The sequence below is a fragment of the Dasypus novemcinctus genome, chromosome 14 (genome assembly GCF_030445035.2).
Source record: "Dasypus novemcinctus isolate mDasNov1 chromosome 14, mDasNov1.1.hap2, whole genome shotgun sequence".
Classification (NCBI taxonomy): domain Eukaryota; kingdom Metazoa; phylum Chordata; class Mammalia; order Cingulata; family Dasypodidae; genus Dasypus; species Dasypus novemcinctus.
In genome coordinates this window covers 86,565,784-86,589,060 of record NC_080686.1, presented here as the reverse complement: position 1 = coordinate 86,589,060, position 23,277 = coordinate 86,565,784, and the positions used below count along the sequence as shown (strand labels likewise).

Sequence of the window (23,277 nt, the reverse complement as noted above, 5' to 3'; positions counted from 1 at the left end):
CTTGGGCAAAGGTGGAGCTCTCTCTCTCTCCCAACCTTTGCCTCCCCTCCCTCCCTTTTAAACCCACCCCCTAGCACGTTGCTGTGCTCTGGGCTCCGGTTTGCACCCCTCTCCTGAAGCACAGACAGCCACGGCTTCCGTGGAAAGCCCTGTTCTGTGGGTGACGTGGCCATTAGTAACCATGGCAACCTCCCTGCCCCAGCTTTGGGGGCTCTGCAAGCCTCCTGGCCACCAGGCTCGCCCGGATCCGAAGGACTGGAGCCTGGTTCCTTAATGCGGTGCGCAGTGCCCCTTCCTTAGCCGTGGCCAGGCAAACAGGAAGTGCTTTCAAAGCCTTTCAGGTCAAAAGAAACAACTCCAAACCTCTTTCAGTTAACCTGGATACTTAAAAAATGCCAAAAAGGAAAAAAAGGAAAATGAAAACTAAAAAGAAAAGGAAAAGATACACCCACTTCACGTTTGCTCTGACAGCAGCCAACCCCGACATGCAGAGGACGGGTTGTTCTTACAGTTGCAACTTGACCTTAGCAATGAACCGGCCCCAGAGGGTGGTGGCCAAACGAGTCCTGCCTTGCCAGTAAGGACATAAAATCGACCAGCCCCGATTTTAATTCCTTTTTAAAATAACCTTTAAAAAGGACCCATCATCTGTGTCAACAGCTCTCTACCCGACAACCTATATTTACCCTGGCAATAAAAAGAACCCGCCCCAGCCATCTTCCCGCCTCGCCTGGAGAGCACGGGTGGAATTACCTGTCTACTCCTGGCCAGCCTCGGCAGCGACTCCGTCCGAGTCGGAGTCGGCCAGTTCCGCGGGGCCTTCTGGTGCCGTCTGACTCCAGCTATCCGACCTGTCTGAGACGGTGTCCTCCTCTCCGACCGTCACCTCCACCCAGTCCACGACGCCCGACTCCCCGTTCTCGCCGCCGCCCTGGCCATCCCGACCGTTGCCCTCTGGCCTGTCCGAGGTGGCCTCGGCGGGCTTTGCTGGCAAACCATCTTTTGCTTGCTCACCGCCCGCTTTCACCCCGGGCCCCGGCTTCTCCAAGTCCTCTTCGCAGAGCTTTGTGGGGTCCCTGTGATATTGCTGCACCGCCTCGCTCCCGTTCTTTGGGCTCTCGGCGATGGGTCTTGTTGCTTTCCTTGATGCGATGTCGTAGCCGTGGTCATCAGCTATGTGTTGGGGCAGGTACCGCTCCATCCACTTTACGGTTCCAGTTTTTAACAAGCACCTGTTCTCCTTGAACCAACGCACAATTTCAGTTCGGACCAGGCCGGTCTTTGCCGCTAACTGGTCATACTCCTGGGGGGTGGGCCACTGGGTTCTTGCAAACGTGCTCCTCAGGAGATGAACCTGCTCTTGACTTTTTGCAATTGCTGGTGAAGGGCTGGGCAGTGGACTGGCTAGCTGGGCACTAGAGAGCTGGTCGAGTCGAGAGAGAGCACCGTTGGGGGCTGCCACATCTTGGCCTTTTTTGCCAGACCCCATGGAATCCAAGACAGCTTGCTCCATGCTGTCTCGAAGCTTCCTCCTCTCTGAGAACCAGGAATCCACCTCTCTCCTGCTCAGCTTGGTCTCTGCCCTTAGCCGATCCAGTTCTGCTTGGGTTGGAAAAGAGCTTTTCAGAAAGCTGTCTTCCAGGATTTTGACCTGACTCTGTGTTTTTTCTTTGAACTTCTGTGGGGCAAAGTCCGGGTATGCGTGGTACGTGCGGCCATGTCGGGAGGCTGCGATGGCCAGCTGGTCTTTGGCAAGGGATTCGCTGGTGATGTGGACGATGCCCCTTTGACACCGATACCGGTGGTCGCTGAACCACTTCTTGATCTCGCTTCTGGCCAGGCCGGTCGCCTCGATGAGTCGGTAGACCTCAGCATCGTCGGGGAACTGGCTCTGGAGAAAGCTCGCCTTGAGATGCGCTATCTGCTCCTTCGTCTTCTTGCGGTCGCTGGCCGGAGTCAGGGTGGGGTTGGCCGCCTTAGGTGGAGGCTCTGGCACTTGGGCGACATGAGGGCGCTTGGGCTCAGGGGCAGCTTGGGGGGTCACCAAAGGCCTCTTCTGGCCGTGGTTGGTCACTCCGGCCACAGCCAGCGTGATAGGGGAGCAAGAGACGGTCGTTGACCCGCTCGTCACCTGAGTCAGCACCAGGCTGGTCTGGCCGAGGATCTGGCACGGGAGCGCCGTCTGGAGGATGGGCTGTGCTATCTTGGTGGGGGCCAGCTGGGCAGGCAGCACAGTGATGGTCTGGGGCACTGACTGGATGGTGCCGTTAAACATCTTTTTCCGGGCCTCTTCCACCTCCTCTGGGGACCAGCTGATGCCGTGTTTCAGGCGCTGCGTGGCAAACCAGATTCTGATGTGCTCCTCTGGGTGTTTGGAGGCAGCTGTCAGCCAAGACAGCTCAGCCTGGGTCGGGTAAGGGAACTTGTTGAAGGAGTTGATCATGGTGGCGTTCGTGTCCAGGGCAGAGTTGTATTTGGTCGTATTGAGTGGGACGGGGACCTTGGGGACAAGGTTGATATTTGGTGGGAGCTGTACAGAAGGCATGACGTGCCCCAGCGTGTCCTGGAGGAGCTCCACGCCACCGAGTCGGGAGAGAATCTCAGCTGCGTCGGTCACCAGGCGCGCAGTCCCTGCCACGTGGTTCTCAGGCGCGGCATCCTCGGCCTTCTTGGGCGCCTTCTTGGCATCAGCTTTTGGTTTCCCTGGCTTCATGATGGGGGTTTTAATCACCGAGATCCCAGGATCAGTGGCACCGCTTCCGGGTCCACTGCTGGTGATGGAAATGACGTGGTTGCTGGCTTCGATGGACTGCTCTAAAACGGTTTGATTATTGCGTTTGATTAACTTCAGCTTGAAGTTTGTCTCCCCCGGGTGGAACTTGGTGTTGTGGTCGGACAAGGAGTCGTACTTTTTGGTCGTGAAGTTACATTCGGCGCACACGTAGAGGGGGTTGAGGATCACGTTGGGGTGCTGCATGTCGACGTGCTCCGTGAACTCGTTCAGGTTCTGTGTGGAGTAGGGGCAATATTTGCATTCATAACCGCCTTGCAGTTTTTTGGACTGGTTTTCCCCTGTAGGTTTCACCTCTATCACTTCATTTTCTTTGGAAGGATTTTCGGGTTCCGCTGTCCAACCGTCCTTGACCATGTCGGGCTGTGGCGTGCCGACTCCTTTCTCTTTGGCCCTGTCTGGCTCCTCGGGCACATCCTGTTCCACTACTTGGGATGTACGAACCATGCAAGGAGTTGTTGATTTTCGTCTGCTTGCCATGCTGTCCGTATGGTGCGATGGCTTATTTTTGGGGGGCAGGGTGGTGAGATTCTAAGAACAAAAACAATGAAAGGCTTTTGGCTTTATTAGTCCCCTCAGATGGCTTTGGCTTCCCTTGGATGCTGAAGTCCAGTGTTTAAATTTTCAGACTGATTTCAGCACAGAAAACTGTAATTGCTCCAATCGCTAAACACATCAGGCAGCATCATATCTGTGGAACAAGAACAAAGACAGGGTCAGTATCTCTTTCCTGTGCAAAGGAAACGAGCATTTCGTGCTGAGTTGCTCCCGTGACCCATTCCAATCGGCGCCTGAGGCAAACGCCGAGGTAAGCACAGATTGCGGGAGAGTGGGTTCCCGGACAAATGAAAGCGCACGTTCTCTAGGAAGGAGAGTGGACGCAGGCCCAAAGCAAGCAAACGAGGATGCCAGTCACCGTCTCACAGTTAGAGACGAAGGAATACAGAAAAGGAACAAAGGTAGAGATCTTTTGAAGTGGTGGGTAGGATGGTGGAGAGAACGCTGGAGATGAAATGTTGCTGGGCTTTGCAAGCTGCTTTTATTTTTATTTTGGGGGTACATCAGAAACCAGAAGCTTCTCTGGGGCCAGCAATCTGGAATTTATATAGGCAATTAGAAAATGTACATGAAAGTTTTGTTTCTTACTATACCAGTAAAATCACCATAGAAAATTTAGAAAATGCAGAAAAGGGTGAAGGAGCAAAAAAAGAATCATTCCTAATATTTTATGTATTCCTTTTCAGACTTTTGTCTATGTGAGTATATTTGTTATACACATACACACAAATTTGGCTTATATTGTGTGTGTAGTTTTGCATCTAGTTCATTTCACTTGAACAGTTCTCTATTTCCATAACTATCTACCAAAATGTGATTTAAGAAATGGCTGCATAATATCCCATAGCAGGGATGTACTATAGTGCACTTCAGTATTCAAATTTCTTGGACATTTAAGTTATTTCCAATATTTCACATCAACAACAATCAACAACATTCAACAATATTGTACTGTGTGTGTGTGTGTGTATACACACTTGTATATACATATATACACAGACATACGTTTTAGTTCTTATTTCTGACAATTACATTAGGATGTATGTCTAGAAATAGAAGCACTGGGTCAAAGACTATCAATATTTTAACATCTCTTGACTCATATGGCCCATTGTGTCAACTGGCATTTCCCCTGGCAGTATATGACTATTATACCCAGCCCAATGAATATTATCATTAAAAGAATCTTGTGGATTGGATAGGGGAAAATTTTTAATATATATTTCTTGATGGCTAATAAGGTTGAATTTTTCCTAAGACTTACTTGCCATTTATATTTTTTCATTCATGAAAGGTCTGTTTACACCATTTTTATATCATAGTGATCAATGCTTTTATTACTAATTTGCAAGAGTTCTTTATATATTAAGAATATAATATTTTTATGTTTGGTGGTAGACATGGAATGTATATAAATAACTTAATAAAAAGAATATTAATACTTTACTATATTTTTCTGTGAAATTTCTCCAGTCACCATTTACCTTTTAGGTTTTTTTTTTAAACTTTTTATTGCAGTAACATTTATACAACTCAAAATTTCCCATTTAAACAACCACTTTCAAGTGTACAATTCAGAGGTATTAATTCCATTCACAATGTTGTATTACCATCACCAATACCTTCTAGTTTTGCATATGGTGTTGCTTCTATCTTTTAACAAATAGAAGTTTTAATTTTTAGGTAACAAATACTTTTCTCTTGTGGCTTCTTTCATTGGTTTTATATTTAGAGAGCAATTCCCTCTCTCAATAGTTGTGACATATTAACTGGTTTTCTTAGAGTGTTTTAGCTTTATTATTATTATTTTTTACCTTTAACCCACCTGGAATTTGGTTAAGTTGTAAGACACAACACTCATCATTTATCTTGGCAGTTCTGAGTGATCTCAGCGGCATGTATTGTGTTATCTTTCTTTTCTCATGAACTGGTGAAACCGCCTTTATCATTCACTACCTTCTACAGGTACTGGGGTTGTTTCTGGGCTACCTAATCTGTGCCTCTGATCTCTATTGACCCTTGCTTTTTAAGTTGTGGTAGCTTTACAGTGTGTTTTTCTATCTGGTAGAGTGAGTTTATTCTTAGTACTCTTCTTTTGCAAAACATTCCTTGGTTATTTTTATGACCGAGTCTCATAAACCAACCTCAGAATCATCTGCAAAATAAAATGTTTAGAATTTTGATTGGAATTGCATTAAAGCAATATTAACTGGGGAGGACAGGACCAAGTTGCTTATTAGGAGGCAGGGGAAACTGGGGAGCAGATGGGCTAGGCTTTTTTCTTTTCTTTACAAACATTGAAAGACTTATTGTAGACATTTTTGTTATACGATTTCGTTACAGACAATAATTTGTATTGTTTGAGCCTTTTGTTGTGTTGAACTGTGTTATAGCAGCCCTAGGAAACGAAGACATCTGGGGAGTGTGAACCCAGAACCCAGTCACTATGGAGATAGAGCTCTGGCATATTCACGCTGGGAAACTCCTCCACAGTGGGTTGAGGGTCTCTCAGGGGCACACGTGAGAAGGGGGCATGCACAAGGCAGAGCAGGCAGGGAAGTGTGTCTTTTGGCTGACCACACCCAAATTGACATTGCTTCTGTCTCCCTGCTGAATTTCAGACTTTTGATTTTCCCCTGAAAATGCTCCACCTCTGCAACCTTCCTCATTTCTGTCAATAGCTCCACCATTTCCCATTCATGTCAAAAAACCTCTTGGCCTCCCCCTTCAAAATGAATCCATGGCAATCCTGTTCACTTTATCTTCAAAACATTGTTGCTCAAAATGTGGCCTCTCTCTAAACCAAACTCAGCAATATAAACTCAGTACCTCCCCTCCCAGCATGGGACATGATTCCCAGGGATGAGCCTCCCCGGTACCAAGGGATTATTACCAAGCACCAACTAGTGATACATTTAGAAAAAGACCTTGACCAAAAGGAGGAAGAGTTTTTATGACTAAGAGATTTCAAAGTGAGTTGGGAGGTCATTCCAGAGGTTATACTTATGCATGTCTCAGGAGGATTTCACTGACTGTCACAATAAACAGTACCTCAAGTAGGTGGGCTCCTGAGGACTATAGAGATATTTAGACACTATAGGCAGGGCTGATAATCTCGGGAATTTGGCACCCTGTCAGGGGGCCTTACATTGTAATATATGCTCCCCAATGTACCAGAGTTAGACTCATTTATAATTTCCCTACATGTGGCTCTCCTACCCCTTTTATTTAAACCTATAATTAGCATTATACTCATTAAATATATATCCCAGAGACTTTAATCTTCAGGTTGTTCATATGCCAGTTGAGCCCTGAATCTCAATAGAGTTGCAGCACCTACTTTCCACTTCATTGGACGCTCTCAGGACAATTAACAAAAAGATGATGATGGACAATGCCCAACCCAAGAAACAGAATATCTACAAATGCAAGCAAGACAGTTCCATCCATCTGCCCCATGGGATCTAAGCCCCCTTTCAATCAGGAACAGAGTGGGCACCACCATCTCAAAATCCAAGATTAAGAAATGAACAAACATAGGGGGGAATGCAACTGTGGACTAAAGTAGACATTATTCTAGCAATGGAAAAACTTGTAACATCGATATAATGGCAGTGGTTATCAGAGGTTTTGAGGGGAGGGAGAGGGAAGGATTGGTATAACATGGGGCATTTTTGGGACACTGCAATTGTTCTGCATGACATTGTAATGACAGATACAGGCCATTATGCATTTTGTTAAAACCTATAACAATGTGTGGTGCAAAGTGTAAACTATAATGTAAACTATAGACTGTGGTTAGCAGCAATGTTTCAATATGTGTTCATCAATTGTAACAAATTTACCATGCTAATGAAAGATGCTGTTAATGGAGAAAAATGTGGGAGGGGGAGTGGGTGGGGTATATGGGAATCCCCCTGTATTTCCAATGTAACATTTATGTTATCTAAAGTTTCTTTAAAAATAGAACATTTCCATTAAAGAAAAACAAGTCTAGTGTCAGCCAATTCTCACTCCCAACACACCCCGAGCTTTCTCCCTTATCCAAGACTGCATCATGTGACCCCTGGACTCCTGTAGGATTTGCACTAGTCTCTGCTTCCTTTCTCCCCAGAGTAGAAGAGGACGTTTAAAAATAGGAGTCCACTCACATCACTTTTCTGCATGAAGCCCTTTCCTGGCTTCCCATCAGGGTGAACTCCAGCCCTTAAGGAGAGCCCGCACAACCTGGCATGTTCTGTTCCATGCTTCCCTCCCCAACCTCCTGCTGCTCTCTCTGTGATTGCCACACTCCAGCTATTGGAACAGGCTGTGCCATTTCCATCATGGGATCTCTGCCAGAACATTCCAGCCCCAGAGCGCCTCGGTTTTCAGGGCTCCATTTAAAGGCACCTCTCCAGAGAGAGGCCTTTCCTGAGCATCACCATTGTCTAAAATAATGCTTCGCCCAGTCACTGTCTACTTTTCCTTAGCCTGCTTTGCTTTCTTCAGAGCACTTTCTGACCCGTAAAATTCTAAATTTTGTGGTTAAAGGAGGAGAGAGGAGAGAGGACTTGCCTACTTGTTTATTGTTTGTCTTGTCCTCTAGAATTGTGCTGCCCCAATACCGTAACCGCTGGCTACAGGAGACTATTTACATTTCCATTAATTAAAATGAAGTAAAGTTAAAAATCTAGTTCCTCAGTTGTGCTCGCCACATTTCAGGGCTCGGTGCCCACCACGTTGCTGGTGGCTATTCTAATAAAGAGCACAGAACATTTCCATCATTCCGGGAGGTACTACTGGACAGTGCTTTCTAGAACTTAAGCTCCATAGGGGCAGAAACTTTTCACAGATGTTTCCCCAGTACCTAGAACAAGACCATGTAAGGATTCGCTGAATTTTAAGTGAACCTCAGGGCAGCTGCCTCATGGCAACTGCAGCTGATAGCGTGATGAGGTCTGTGAAATCTCTTGTAGATGTTCAGTATTGTGTGTTTGTGTGCATCATAAATGTGCTTGTGTGTGCATGTGTGTGTCTGTGTTGGAGGGTTACGGAATGGAGAAGCTGTGTAAGGGGAGGGAGGTCCTAAAGTTCTGTAGGGATTACTACTGACACAGCAGAATGTGACGACATTTGTACCCACTGGCCAAGAAGCCTGGAGCATTTGAGTTACAATTTTAAAAAGAAAAATCAGGCAGGAGTGAGTGTGGGGGAGAAGAGACCTTTCTTACAGAAACTGCCTAAACCCAGAATTATCCAAAACTGTTGACACGTGAGGCAGAGAAATGACGAGCCACATCATGGTGAAGTATTCTAGTAGCATCTCAACGTTCCAAACTCTGGTGCAAATAAACAGTGTCTTCTAACACTTATCTGGCAACCAGGAATCCAACCACAGAGGGAGGGAAGGAGGGAGGAAGGGGATAATGTGCTCTGAAAACATTGGGCCTTTGAAGAGTTCACCTCTCAGATGCCGACCAGGGGAACTGCCTTTGGGGAAATGAACGGGCATGGCAAGGTGCCGAGTGTCTGTGGAGCAGCAGCATGTTGATGTCTGTCTCTGAAAGTCTGTGAGCCACCAGTCAGGTCAGGTCAGGCGCCCTGAGGACTGGCACTCACTGGCATTAGGGTTCAGTGTTTGGGGCAAAGTCTTCAGGTTCAGATATATGTTGGCCACAGTTGGCAGAAAGAAAGAAAGGAAGGCAGGAAAAAAAGAATGAATGAATGAAAGACATGCTAGGAATATAAGCTCCAGCACAGTCCCTTCCATGGCGGGTAGCGAGTACCCCAACAGAACAGCTCCTGGTCGAGGGTCCTACCCTGGACCAGCTGCCCCGTGGTGTGGACCTGGCCAGGCACCTCCTGAACCAACCTGAAAACGCCTCAGTAAAGGGAGCAACGAGTGTGGCCACTCCCCGCTGCTGTGATGAGGCCCAGCAGCCGGGAGCCTCAGACCAGCCATCAGACCATCGCCCACAGGCAGCAGGACAGACTCTTCCCGTTCTCAGGGCGCTGTGGGAACAGGTTAGGACGAAGTGGCATTTGTATTTAGGATCCTGTGCCCAGGAGGGGAGAGGTAAGACGTTTCCTCCCTTTCACGACTATTCCTTATATATCGCCCATTTGTGTCTGGGTGCCCTACCCCCTGCAGGACACTAAGACGAGTGTGGCAAGTGCATGCCATGTGGAAAGGATGCCAAGGTACCAAACACAGACTTCTGCCTCCTTTGCCTGTTTTTGGCATTGACTGGATTTTTCATTTGTCCACTATGGCATTTATCATGTACCACTAAGAAATAATCCAAGTACAAATGAGAAATGACAAAGCATTGGAATCAAAAGCCACTGGTCAGCCTATTTAGACAACTATAAGCAATTGGCTCTGGTCATCTGTGCAGGATGCCATCCTCACCGCTTCACACTTCCTCCATCGTCACTGCCCTCTGGCGAGGGGAATGCAATTCCACGAGACCCACGCTAACTGAGCGCCAGTGGACCAGAGCCCCGTGGGTGGCTTGGAGCACAAAGACGAAGAAACCCTGGTTCTCGCCCTCAAGGAGGTCACAGAAGGGCAGGGCTCTGCCACCCGCCTGCCCCTCAATGGCCCGAAAGCAATGCATTCATGCCGTCGACAAATACTGATCCAGCACCAGCTACGTGCAGACCTGGTTCTGGACTCTGAGGATAAAGCAGTGGACAGACAGACAGACGTCCCTGCTGTTGTGGAGCCAGCGCGCATGGGTATCAACAAGCAGAAGCCAGAGGGTGAGGAGCTGTGGAGAAAAGTCACGCAGGGCCGAGGACGGGGTGTGCAGCGGGGAGACCTGTGATTGTAAGTGGGGCGAGAGCATTTGGGGGCAGCATAGACAGGAAGTGGAAATAGCTCAGACAGCACAGAGGAGAGGGCTTTTAATTTTGCAGGCTGAGTGGAAGGAGGGTGGATAAAGGCTTCACAGAGGAGAGAGTTTTCTTCTTCTTAAAAGTAAAGTGGTAACAACTACTGTTAATTGAGTTTCCAGACTTTCTCAATGAATCCTCAATACTCCCTGCCAAAGCAGGAGTTGCCTTCAGTTTACAGATGAAGGAAGCAAGGCCAGAGAAGGTAAGCGCCTTCCACAAGGTCACACAGCTAGTTCAGGGCAGCACTGGGATTTGAGCAAAGCCTATACCAATCAAAGCCATCTCTTGGAACAACTCTACATAGCCTCCCTGGGCTAAGCAGGGATTCTGCCAGGGAGAAAAAGGGGAGAGTGTCCAAAGATAGCTAATGTTCACTGAAAGTTTAACATGTGCCAAATGCAAAGGGTTTCACTTCCCAAAACCCTATGTGGACACTGAGGGTCAGAGAGGTTAAGGAGCTTGGCCAAGGTCACGCACATGGGAGGGCAGGACTGGGCTTCGAAACTGGGTTTTCTGACTTCAGAGCTGGGGCGTTTAAAGCACTGCTTCCCAACTTTAATGTGCAGACAAATCACCTGGGGGTCTTGATAAACTAGACTCTCATTCCGTGAGTCTGGGATAGAATCTGAGATTCTCACCTAACAGGTTCCCAGGTGAGTGCAAGGCTCGTACCCACAGCCCACGCAGCCTCCCCAAGGGACCACTTCCCCACTGTCATTCCCTGGTCTTCCTCTTGCCCACCTGCCAGGCACAGGGTGCTGGCATTTCCTGACCTTTCCTCCCAGGGGAAGGAAAAAGAGGTCCAAGGGTCCGGCCAGGCTTTGGAAACTCTTCTCACCTTGGCTGAGGCAGGGCCCGGCTGGGAGGAAGAGGGGAGGTCCTCGCTCTTGGCTCCCGGTGGGCATCTGGGGGGCTGGGAGCAGGGCTGAGGAGTCAGGCTGCAGAGGGCCCTGGGCCTGCCGGGATCAGAGGCCGGAGGGCGCGCAGCCGCGGCCCGTCACGGGGCTCCCGCCGGCCCTCCAGGAAGCACACCTTTTGGCTTTGGTGGACGACACTTCTCATCTCAGGGCTTTTCACAGGGGCTGTCAGAGGAAATAACAGGGCTGTCTCCGAGCTTTCAAAGAAAGCATCTTGTCAAGACATCAAAGCCAAAAAGGATGCTTTTAGCCGAGCAGGGTCTTTTGACGCAGCTGTTAACAGATTCCATCTCAGCTCATCAGGGGAGGTTTTTTTTCTGGTGGGGGGGAGGGGAGGAGGGATTGTTCCTTTGTGCTTTAAAGTCGCGACATTTCACTCCAAGAGGGGGAATTCTGGTGGGAAGGTGTGTGTGTGGGGTGGGGGTGGGCGAGAGGTGTAGGGGAGGAGCGTGGGGGGAACTCGAGGCTGGAAAGAGGGGTCCTGGGCCGTTCTGGGCTCCCGGCTACCCAGCTCTCTGCGTTCCTGCCTCCGTCTCTCCCATCTGCTAAATGGGTACTGATTTCGAAAAGTCTCCCGTGACCCTGAGTGATTTCTGTGTCTCCTAATCTCTCCCCATCCCCCCTGAAATCTACACTTGCATTTTGGGGTGGTGTACAATGTGGGTCCCAAACCAGACATCGCCTGGGGTGCTTTGTAAAAATAGCAATTCCCGAACCCCAGTCTAGACTTATTAACCTCAACGATCCAGGCGCGGGCCCGAGAATCTATTTTTAGCAAGCAGCCAAAGGTCTGGGAGCCTCCGCAACGAGACAGGGTCTCATCCCGACCTCACTGGGCTGAGGCCAACTCTGTTCCATGAAGATGGGGACACGTTCCCAGCTACACTCTTCGCCGTAGCTGAAACTAGAAATAGCCAAACTCCCAATGGTGTCACTCCAGTGGAGTACTGTACTCCCAAGAGTCATGACGATTTAGAGGACTATCTAGAAATAAGAAAACCTATACCAAAAAAAATGATCATGGAAAAGAACAGGACCCAGAATGCTGGGTGCTGGCGAAAAACACTATGAGACGTCTTTAGAAAACAACAGGATCCGCGGAAACTACAGCAGCGTTGGTGGTTTGGGGGGGAGCTGAGCTTTAAGAAGCTATTTCCTGTTGTGTTTTTGTTTCACTGTTGTGCAGTTGCTCAGACAATTTTTAAAAAAGAAAAGTGTAGCCAGGATAAGGTGGTAATAAGAGGCCAGTTTCCATGTATAATACTCATTCCCACAAGACCAACAGATGGCTATGTGCTCCATTTTACAGATGAGGAAACTGAGGCCCAACTGAGACCTTGGCTTGCTCAAGGTCAAGCTTCTCCACAGCCCCTGCTCGTCCTTGTAACACAAAGCTGATAATGGTTAATTCCATTTCCTGACCTATCCTTGAGCTTGCTCACAGATTCTGATTGGCCTCCCCTCTCTGGGTATATTCAAAGGAGTTAAGATTTTAATTGAACTGTGATGTTTAATTTTTTATTTTTTCAACTTGCTGCTCCGAGAAGCTCTCTAGTTAGGGAAAGGGAAGCCTGCATGGTCACTTGTGGACATGAAAGAAGAATTTGTGGCTGCTCCCGTGAGGCACACCGCGTAAGCAGCAGGGGTGCCTGAGAGAGGCCCGCTGTCCTGCCGGCAGGGGTAGTGGCAGCGATTTTAGGCAGGAAGCCAGCTACCCCCAGAGGGCAGACTCCTGGGCTGGTATGAGCCGGGAGCATCTACTCAGAGGAGATGCGCTCCAAGGCTCAAACCAGCTCGCCCTGGCACCAGGGCAGCGGTGCTCCTCCCCCACAGGTCTCCCCGCTGGTGCCACCCCGTGGGTGGAAGGGGCGCAGGCCGGGGCCAGGCCTCCCTGCTTCGAATCCTGCCTCTGCCACTTACTAGCAGGGAAGTCCCTCCTTCTCTGGCCACAGCCAGGAGGCCCACCCCCGAGGAGCCAAACCACCTCCACCTGCAGAAAACCAAACGTAGCAAGGCCATTCGCCATGGCCAGCCTGGGTTCCCACAACTTTAAATAATGATGGGGTGAAGCTGGGCCGACTGAGAACCTTTAATGATGCTGGCCCGGGGGGGGGGGGGGGGGCGGTTCCCTGAAAGGGCGCCTTCAGTTGGTAAGCGAGTGTTAGTAATGGGGTCCTGCCAAAGTGCTGCCGCGATGGACTGCTCTACCCCCTCCTCCACAAGCCTTTCCTCCACAGCCCCTCTCAGCTGCCAGCCTCCTAAAAGGGGCTGCCTGTTTGCCCTAGTTCACCCCACCTGAATTGTGCTGCCTGGAGAGCTCTTCACTCGCCTTTTGATAATCCCCACAATTTTCTCTGGCAAGTGTTCCAAGATTTTTAATCCTCCCAACTTTGCCTCACTGTTTTAGAAGAGCTTGCCTTGGAATCTTGCTGGGAAGACTGAGGCCACCTTCTTCCCCATCTCCACAGTCATTTCTTATTCCTGTTTGGAGGAGAAAGCAGGCCTCGCCTTTCTAAGGCTGGCCTCTCCACTGGCCAGGCCACACTCCTGCTCCAGAGCAACTCCATCCCAGCACTCACCTGTTCTCTCAGAGTTCACTTCCCTCCATCGAATCCCCCTCCCTCTGGGTTACAAACATCTCAAGTTGCCCTTTCCCTATAAAAAGGTAAACCAAACCAAAGCAAAACCAAATCCCTCCAAACTGCTTGATTCTGCGGCTGTCTCCACATCACGATGCCAATGATAGCTCTCTACAGCAGAGGTTAAGAACGGGGGCTCAGATCAGTCTCAGGAGTGAACAAAACTCAAGGGTGTATGATCTTGGGCAAGTTACATCAAGCTCAGCCTCAGCTTTTCCTTTGTAAAATGGGGATGGAGAAAATGGTCCCCATGTCAAAGGGTTGCTGAGAGCATCCACTGAGCTAATTCAAGTACAAGGTTAGGCCCTGTGCCCGATACATGGTGAGCTTGTGGCAAAGAGAACCTGCTGATCTAACTGTTTAACCAACAAACTTCTCAAAGGAAGTTTGAGATCACTGCTACTTACCACTTCTACTGCTGCACCGTTCATCCCTCACCTCTGTGCATTCTGCCCTCACTGGACACTTTTCTCTTAAAGGCCAACTGCCAGATATATCCGTGTTGCCAACTCTGCAGAGCAAATGCCATATTCTTGGTTCTCCTCCTGCCTGTGGCTTCTCCATCTCCTTCTTTGCTGCTGCTTCCATTTTCTGCTCTTCATAGATGCACCTCCATGCCCTGCACTCATCTATCCCAAAGCTCTAAATGCATCCCTGCAGATCTACCAAACCAACCTTTCTAGCTCCAGCTCTTTCTTTTCTCCTGGGCCCCAGACCTTCACTTCCAGCTGCTGGCTGAAAGTGAGAAGATAGGGTAGACTAGATGGACTTGTACCTGGATGAAGGTTGGAATGGCCACTCTCCACCGAAAGAAGATTAAAAAAAAAAAAAAGGCCAAGATGATTCATGAAAACCAAGAAAAAGAATATAAGAATGAAAAATGGATGCTCCATTCCCACTCAGCTAGGAAACATACAGCACACCTTTGTCTGTACCTGGAAGGTGTATTCAGAGGCTGGACTGGATGACCTTTAGCATGCCTTCTAAGTGTGCCCTCTGTGTCTCTAATCGCCACTCAGGAGTCTCATGAGCACCTCAGATGGAACACTCTAGAACCAAGCTCATCATCTGCCTCCCCAGACCAGATCTTTCCACAGTGCTCCCTCCTTCCGTCTACTCCTTCGGGCTGGAAACCTGGATTCCTCCTACTCCTCTGCCTCCGCCTTTCCAGAGCTTACTACTCTGCTTCCACAATGTCTTTCTAAGTCCTAATTCTGCTCTAGGCTGAGTCCTCCTCTGGGATTCCCTCTGCAATTGCAACAAGTCCCTAAATGTTGGTCTGTCCCCTGGGACTCAGCAGGGCACAGGAATCCATTCCCTCCTCCTCTGGCAAGGGCAGGCTAATTTCTCGTAGAGAAAGCACCCGGCCTGCTCTTGAGCCCGGTGGATCCAGCCACAGTCAGGGCCCGAGGAGGGGAGGGATTCAACTCCCGGGTTTCTGCTGGAACTACATGCTCCTTTTGTGGTGGAGGTGCCCAAGGAGTGGGCTGCTAGCCTGGAAGTGCTGGCGGCTAGCTTGTCACCAGGAGGGGAGAACACGCCTGAGAGCTGAGCTGAGAGCCCAGTTAAGAGGTGCAGAGAGCAAAACTGAATCCTGGGGACACCCCACTGTGCCTGCATCCAAAACACTCTCAGACCTTTATGTCAGTTAAAGCCAATCTGATGGGGTTTTCTGTCACTTGTAATGGAAAATGCCCCAATGGATACATTCCTCTCATTGCCACCATTCCTTTTGAAAACAGCAATTCTCAGCTTTTCCTGCTAAGAGAGACACACGTGATGAAATGCCCACTTGCAGGGTTACCTGCTAGTCTTGGTGTGTAAGTCTAATTCCACACCATTCCCTCTCCCCGCAGAGTGAGACTAGGAGAGACATTCTTTAGGGGTCGCTTGGAGTCCCCACTAAACAAGGAAAGTCAGTCATTCACAAACTTCCTACTTTATATGTAGCAACAGATTTCTTGCCACACACCTCACCACAGATGCCTTGATTAAACATGTTTCTCAACCTGAATCTGACATGTCATCTCTGTCTCCAGGAGTATGGGGAGCCTAATTCCATCTTAATGTCCTATTCTTTTCCTCTGTCATTCCTGGTATTTCAAAAGGAATATACAGCAGAAGACCTATTTTTATTTTTTTATTTTTAAGAATCAGAAACATGGTTGGAACACCCTGGAAAAGAAGCCATCCACCCATTCATTTGTTTGTTACTGAGTGCCCGCTATGTGCCAGACATGCTTTAAATATTCAGTGACTAAGACATACGATTCCTGCTCTCAAGGAGTCTACTATCTAGGAGAGGGAGACAGAGAACTAATAAAAGCAAAGAACTTATAGACAGTAGTATGCAAAGGGTTTGAAGAAATGAAGCATGGTAACTGGAGAGCTACTTTCAATGAGGTAAATCGGGGACCACATGTTTGAAGAGGGGTTACCTCAGCCGAGATGCACAGAGCAAAAAAGAGCAGCCTTGACACGATTATGACTATCAAGGGAGGCAGAGGAGACTCACTAACTATTTGTGACATTCTCTGTTCACTGCAAAATAAATGTCAAATTATTCAATTATTATTTTAAAAAATGCTATTCTCCCCAAAGACAACTATTCAAAGGGTCTTAAAAAACTTGATTGAAAAGTACAACTTTCTACTCACCATTATGAAAATAAAACTCTTAAATGGCTTTATAATGGAAAAAAGTTCTTTTCCTTGCTTACAACAATTCAGGGAGAGCTGAATGTGAGATGAATTGAGAGCTCCAAATAGTTCCAGAAAAGAAGAGGAATACACCATCTGTGTGGGTACACATCAAATAATGGAAATTTTAGTCCAAAGAATACTTTTCATAAAGTAGATCAAAAACAAAACTCCAGCATACAGTGTTTTGAAGCACTGCCTTGACAGCTTCAAGTAAGGACTTTGCACACATGGCCTGCTCTGACTTTACTGGGAGAAGCCAACAAAGAAAAATCAGAATCAGCAAGGTTCACAGAGCTTCAGAGTTTGAAAGCTCTTAGAGGTGACCAGATCTGTCCATTAGACTTCCCAACCATGAGCCCTGGGAAGGCACAGAAGACAAGTATGGTGAAAGGACCCCAAATCTCATCTGCAACCATCACTACTAGACCTTAGGGGCAGGTGGGTGAAGTTTCAGAGGCTGTTGTGTGGTGGTGATGGGTTCTGCTGGGGCACGGTCTGTCCTCAGAGAGTTGACTTGACCCTTGAGAAGCCAGTTAAGTCAAGTGGGTAAGTCTGAAAGCTTTGGAATCAGAAGACAGCTAGGTTTGAGTTGGGGCTCCCTCCAACACTTAACGACCTGCAGGACATTGACAAGAGGCAACTCCTAGATTTGGTTTCTTGATCTGTTAATCTGGGGCTAATTCCCACTTCATAGCATTATTAGGATTCAATGACCTAAGGCTTGTAAAGACTCAACGTCATACCAGTTACCTATAAAGGCTAAAAAATGTTAATTGTAACAGTTTGAAGCTGGGTGGAACCCAGAAGATCATGTCCTTATAGCTCATCCATTCCTGTGCATGTAAACCCACTGTAGGTGGGACCTTTGGATTAAATTACTTCAGTTAAGGACCTTTGATTAGATTGTGTGACCCAGGGCAGGTATTAATCCTCTTACTGGAGTCGTTTATAAATGGGAGAAACATTCAGAGACACACAGAGAAAAACTTCTAGAAGCTGAGAGAGGAAGCCCTGGAAGCCAGAAGCTTCAATAAACAGAACCGGGAGAAAAAAAAGCCACAGGAGCAGAAAGAAAGCCAGTGGCAGGCAGAAGCTGAAAGCAGTGGCACCTGGAGGAGAAGGCAGAGACCAGCTGCTGCTGCTGCTGTGCCCTGCTCCGTGCCTGATCCCCCCCAGCTGCAGCTCTGGAAGAAAGCATCTCCTGACAACGCCTTCACTGGGACATTTTTCTCAGCCTTGGAACTGTGAGCTTATAAATTAATGGACCCCCATAGTAAAAGCCAAGCCTTTTCTGGTATATTGCCTTGGCAGCTTTTAGCAAACTAAAACAGTAATGACTTTGATGATGAAGTGTCAGCAGCTCCACTCAGAGGTGTTATAAAGCAGAAATTACCATGTCAGAGTATGATAAAGGTGGGGTTAACGTGATCCCATGGCAGAGATTAAGGTAGCTCATGAACTCTACATTCCCACCAGGAAAATCTGGAAAATGTGTATCTGCCTGGGTTTCAAATCAAAATCACAATGTAATAGCTTTATTCCCCCTCTTTTTCTGAGTAATAATCTTGCAAAAAAAAAAAAAAAAGCAACAAGATTAAGACATATTTGGAAGCAAAAGTGCCTTCATTATTTTTGCAGTTAATTTCTGATGCTATCATCTCCTCCAAGGCAGAGCTGCCACTACGCACAAGCGAATACTCCACACCCCGACAAACACAGGAAGCCAGGGCTGGCAGAAGAGTGATGAGTTTCTCAAAGCAGGAAAAAAAATCTTGCTGAGAAAGAAGGAAAATGGAATCAATTCTGGTTTTGTATGGCACATACATAAATAAATAAGGCACTATCAAATGTTTAAGATGGGCCTGCCCTGATTTACAATCCATCAAATTCTGCCATCAAAACATTTAGAGAGGCTGTGAGACGAAAGGGATTTATTGTATTGACAGTTCCCGGTGTAACCTTTTCATTTCCCTCCTCGTGGGCGACTTGTGCACACTCCATCTTCCTGGAGCTGGGCGGGGAGTGAGATGGCTCCGTTCCCCTGGCACGGTCAAGACAAGACGGCGCTTTTCCAGCTGCCTCTAAGATTCTGTCTGTCATATCCCTTTCTCCACCACCCGCCGCCCCCCCCCCATATCTGCCTCGGTGCCTCCAGCCTATTCGCTGCACCCCCAAACCCACCGCTTTCTCTCGAATTCCTTTCATCTTCTATCTCAAAGGGGGTTCCCTTCATCGTAGAGCCTTGGATTAAGGCTGAGGGTTTATTCTCTCTTTCTGACAGAATGCCATCCACAAGCCAGGTAAACCCAGATGGAAACCACAGGGATCTGAGCCACATCCAGGGGCTAGGCCTCTGGACCTCCTTGCACTGGGCTCTGCATGTGAACTGAGGAAAGGCCCCCAAAGCTATCCATGTGGGGCCTAATCCCTGGAACGTGTGCCTGTCTCCTTGTTGGGCAAATGGACTCTGTGTGTGAGCAAATGAAGGATACCGAGACGGGGAGGTTATCCTGCATTACCTGGGTGGTCCCTAATGAAATCACGTGCCTCCCCCTATGAGAGAAGCAGAGGGAGATTTGACACGGAGGAGAAGGCGACGTGATGAAAGAAACAGAAACTGAAGGGATGCGTTCTGAAGCCGGAGGCAGGCGCCCCCAGCAGAGTAACATGGGGGGCCACTAGAAACCGAAAGGGGCAAGGGAGCTAGTCCCACCACCCAGGGAAAAGTGAGGCTGTTATCAGGGAGGACTGGAGCCCGTTCTCTGAGTCACATGACAACGCTGACAGCAGGACGCGATCGTCGGCACTACTTCTATCTCCTGACGTGAGCCGGCACCGTTAGTCCTCCTCAGAGGCTGAGATTCTCATCTGTTTTTTTTTTTAAGATTTATTTTTTATTTATTTTCTCTTCTCCCTTCCCCCCCTCTCCCCCAGTTATCTGCTTTCCCTGTCCATTTGCTGTGTGTTCTTCTGTGTCTGCTTGTATTCTTGTCAGCGACATCAGGAATCTGTGTTTCTTTTTGTTGCGTCATCTTGCTGCGTCAGCTCTCTGTGTGGGCGGCGCCACTCCTGGGCAGGATGCACTTTTTTTTGCACGGGGCGACTCTCCTTATGGGGTGCATCCCTTGCGTGTGGGGCTCCCCTATGTGGGGGACATCCCTGCGTGGCATGTCACTCCTTGCACACATCAGCTCACCACAGGGGCCAGGAGGCCTGGACCTCCCATACGGTAGGCGGATGCTCTATCAGTTGAGCCACATCTGCTTCCCTCTCATCTGTTTTTACAAGAGAGGAAGCTGAGGCTCAGAGAGAAGAGCCTTGGACAAGTTCCACAGCCAGGGCCTGTGTCTTGGGCGTTTGGACATTCTCCTTGGGTGCCTGGGCTCTGGGTGCCTCTTGTCTCTGTTCGCTCCTTCTCCAACCAGTCCCCTCCCCTCCGAAGGCCGGATTCCCCTCTGGCTTGAGGGGAGCCTCCTGCTGCCCAGGATCTTGCTGCCTGTCAGCTGGGCAGCGATAACGGGGAAGGGTCTGCTGCCGGCCTGGTCCGTGTTTGCTAAGCTCTGGGAGAGGGTGGCTCCAAGTCGGCTAAGGCTCAGGAACCTTCCCTCTGAGCTGCTGCCATCCTCCGGGCTACCCCAGGCACGCAGGGCCCGGGGCTGAAGGGCCACTGCCACATGCCTGGAATTGGCTGTGGCCTGCCACGGACCCCTGCCCCACCACGACCCACCCCCCAGAAGCACCTTTCCACCCCGACATTCTAATGAAAGCCTCGAGTGAGGCCTGAGCTGCCTGGCCCTCTGTTGCCCCTTCCCTGCACATCTGTGTCCCAGTGAGACTGGGAGCTAAGTTCTGCCAGTCTCTTCTCTCTCTCTTCCAGGCTGGTACAGGCCCAGGCCCATTTCAAAAGCTACTTCTTACCTGGAGTCTTCCCCCCTTCATTTTATTATTGTGGTGAAATATACATAATTTAAAATTTACCATTTCTAACAATTTTACATGTACAACCCAGTGGCATTAAGTACATTCACAATGATGCATAACCTTCATCATTACTTCCAGAGCTTTTTCATTATCCCGAAAAGGAACTCTGTACTCAGTAATCGTTAACCCCCCATTTGTCTCCCTGCATCCACCCCAGTCACTGGTAACCTCTGATCTACTTCCTGTCTCTATGAATTTGACTATTCTAGATATTTCATTTAAGTGGAATCACATAATAGTTGTCCCTTTGTGCCCAGCTTCTTTGTCCTGGTACTATGTTTCAAGGTTCATCTGTATTGTAGCACGTATCAGAACATCATTCTTTTTTATGGCTGAGTAATATTCCATTGTATGGATAGGCTACATTTTGTTTCTTCATTCACCTGTTGATGGACACTCCACCTTTTAGCTACTGTGGATACAGTCACTATGAACAGTGGGGTACAGTATCTGAGTCTCACTTTCAATCCCTTTGACTATATACCTGGGAGGGGAATTGCTGGGTCATATGGTAATTCTGAATTCCACCCTGATGCCTGCTCTAACCCATATTGTGCCCCTCAGGGCTTCATTTGCTCCACCTGTGTAGGTAGGTGGGCTCATACCAGCGTCTGGAAATTCAGCTCACCTGTGAGCCCAGCTGCCTGGTGAAGCTTAACGACCCATGGAACTTCATCTTCCAATGGGGAGAGAACAAGGGATGGAGAATGAAGAGCACCCCCTGCCCTGCCTCCCAATGCCACAACCAAATGTGAATACCTAAAAAAGATGTTGGCGGAGTGGATGTGGCTCAAGCAGTTGAGTGCCTGCCTTCCACATGAGAGGTCCTGGGTTTGGTTCCCAGTGCCTCCTAAAGACAATGAGCAGACAAGGAGCGAAAAAGTGAGCAGACAACGAGCACAAACAACGAGCCAACAGACGAGGGAGCCATCTGGGGGGTGGGGAAGATGTTGGTGTCCTAATCCCTGGGACCTGTATGATGTCACCTTACATGGTAAGAGGAACTTTGCTGATGTGATGAAGTGAAGGATTTTAAGCTGGGGAGAGGGTCCTGGGCTACTGAGTTTGGACAAATGTCTTCACAAGTGTCCCATAAGAGGGAGGCAGGAGGGTCAGAGTGAGTAGTAAGAGATGTGACGGTGAAGCAGGAGGGTGAAGGGCGGGGAGCAAGGGGTGTGAGCCCAGCAAGGCGGGCAGCCACCCTAGAATGCTCCGAAGGCGAGGGAACCGATTCTCTCCTAGAACCCTGGGGAGGAGCACAGCCCTCCCGGCACCTTGACTCTAGCCCAGTGAAACTGATTTCAGACTTCTGACCTGGAGACCTATCGGAAAATGAATCTGTTGTCGTAAGCCATGAAGCTTGCAATAATAATTTTTTTCAGCAGCCACAGGCAAGTAATATGGCAGCACGCTGAGCTTGGTTTGCAGCCCAGGAAGCTCCTCTCACAGCATACTGCCCCTTGGGTGAGCCCTTCCCCACCTTTGGGCAGAAGCTGGGGGTCTGGTCCCCACCCCTCCCCAGTCCTGGGGAAACGGAACTGCTGCTGTTTCCTGGGAAGGGGCAATGAGCTGGAACTCCCAGTTCAGTAGACCTTAGATCTACAAGTTGAAGATCTTCTGTCTTCATTTTCCAAAAGATTGCCACAGTTAGGATGATGATACCTCTGCACCACGTGTGAAAATGATAGTCTTTACAGAGAGACATGTGCATGCACACAGACACCCAGCATGTTCTGTTAACGCGCCCTCCGGGACAGATTCGCAGCCCGTCTCCTGCTCTCCTTCTCCACTGCTGCCACACTACCCCAAGCTGCTGTCACCTCTCTGCTGGGCCACTGCGGCCGCCTCCTGCCTTCTGCCTGGTCTCCCTGCTTCCCTCCAGGACCTCCACCCCTTTCACTAATCCCCCAGGAAGACCTTTTAAAATTGTAAAGCACACCTGCTTAAATATCCAAATGCTCAGACCATACCCTGTACCACTTCAATCAGAATCTGGGGCTGGGAACCAGGCCTCTGTGGTTGTGAAAGTTGCCCAGGTGAGACCCACGGGCCACCCGAGGACTGCCAGAGCACAGCGAGTCACGATGGGTGCGGAGCTGACCTGTAATCTCACCCTGCTCTGGGAGGTGAAGGACCTTACCTGAGCTTGCTAGAGCTAAACAATGGTCTTTAGACAGTTTTCTTCTCACCCACCAGGGCTGTGGTGAGGATCAAATGGATGGTGGGGGAAAAAGTGGGTGCCTCCCTTGTGCCTTCCTCCCCTCTTCCTTCTTTCCCTTTCTTTTAAAGACCCTAGAAAAGAGCATATCCTAGAACTGGTCACTAAATCTTAGCAGGTTCCTCTCTGGACCCAAGGGCAACACTGGCCAAAAGCACAAACATCTGCCCTTCCCATGCCACCAGCAGTGCGTAATTCTTGCGCAACTACTCTTGGCTCCTGAGACACATGCACGAGAGCCTTTTGCTCGGCTTTACGCAGTGCGGGCAAAAGCTAGACTTCTGGAGAATTATGGCCACAGGCTGCAAACCTGAATCCGGTCTTGTCCAGCTCCACATCTTTTACAAGTGAGGATGCTGAGGCCTGGAGAGACGGCATGGCCCACCCAAAGGCACACGGGCCTGGGTGGGGGTGGGGGTGGGGGCTGGCACGTGGCTTCTGGAAGCCCGTGGCCAAGGCTCTTCCTGCCTAGCCTGGAAGCAGCCCTCCGACAGCAGGGCCCCCATGATAACACTGAGGACCAGTTCTAGACTCTTCAGGAGCCCCTGCTCCTGAAGGGGTGAAGGCTCCAGCTCACCTTGCTGGTGGG

General features: G+C 49.1%; 1 protein-coding gene across 5 annotated transcripts in view; it reads right to left on the bottom strand.

Annotated features, from left to right (window-relative positions):
• Positions 1-23,277, bottom strand: part of ZHX2 (zinc fingers and homeoboxes 2) — a 158,387-nt gene that overhangs the window by 10,562 nt on the left and 124,548 nt on the right. For 3 of the 5 annotated variants that reach the window (XM_004482101.5, XM_004482100.5, XM_004482103.5), the window contains one exon: positions 754-3,482. In XM_004482101.5, coding sequence (XP_004482158.1) covers positions 758-3,271 — 2,514 coding nt within the window. In that variant the 5' untranslated portion in view covers positions 3,272-3,482 and the 3' untranslated portion in view covers positions 754-757. Of the gene's footprint in view, positions 1-753; positions 3,483-11,069; positions 11,314-23,277 lie in introns of all 5 variants that reach the window. The other 2 variants (XM_058275969.2, XM_058275970.2) reach the window with 1 other exon arrangement.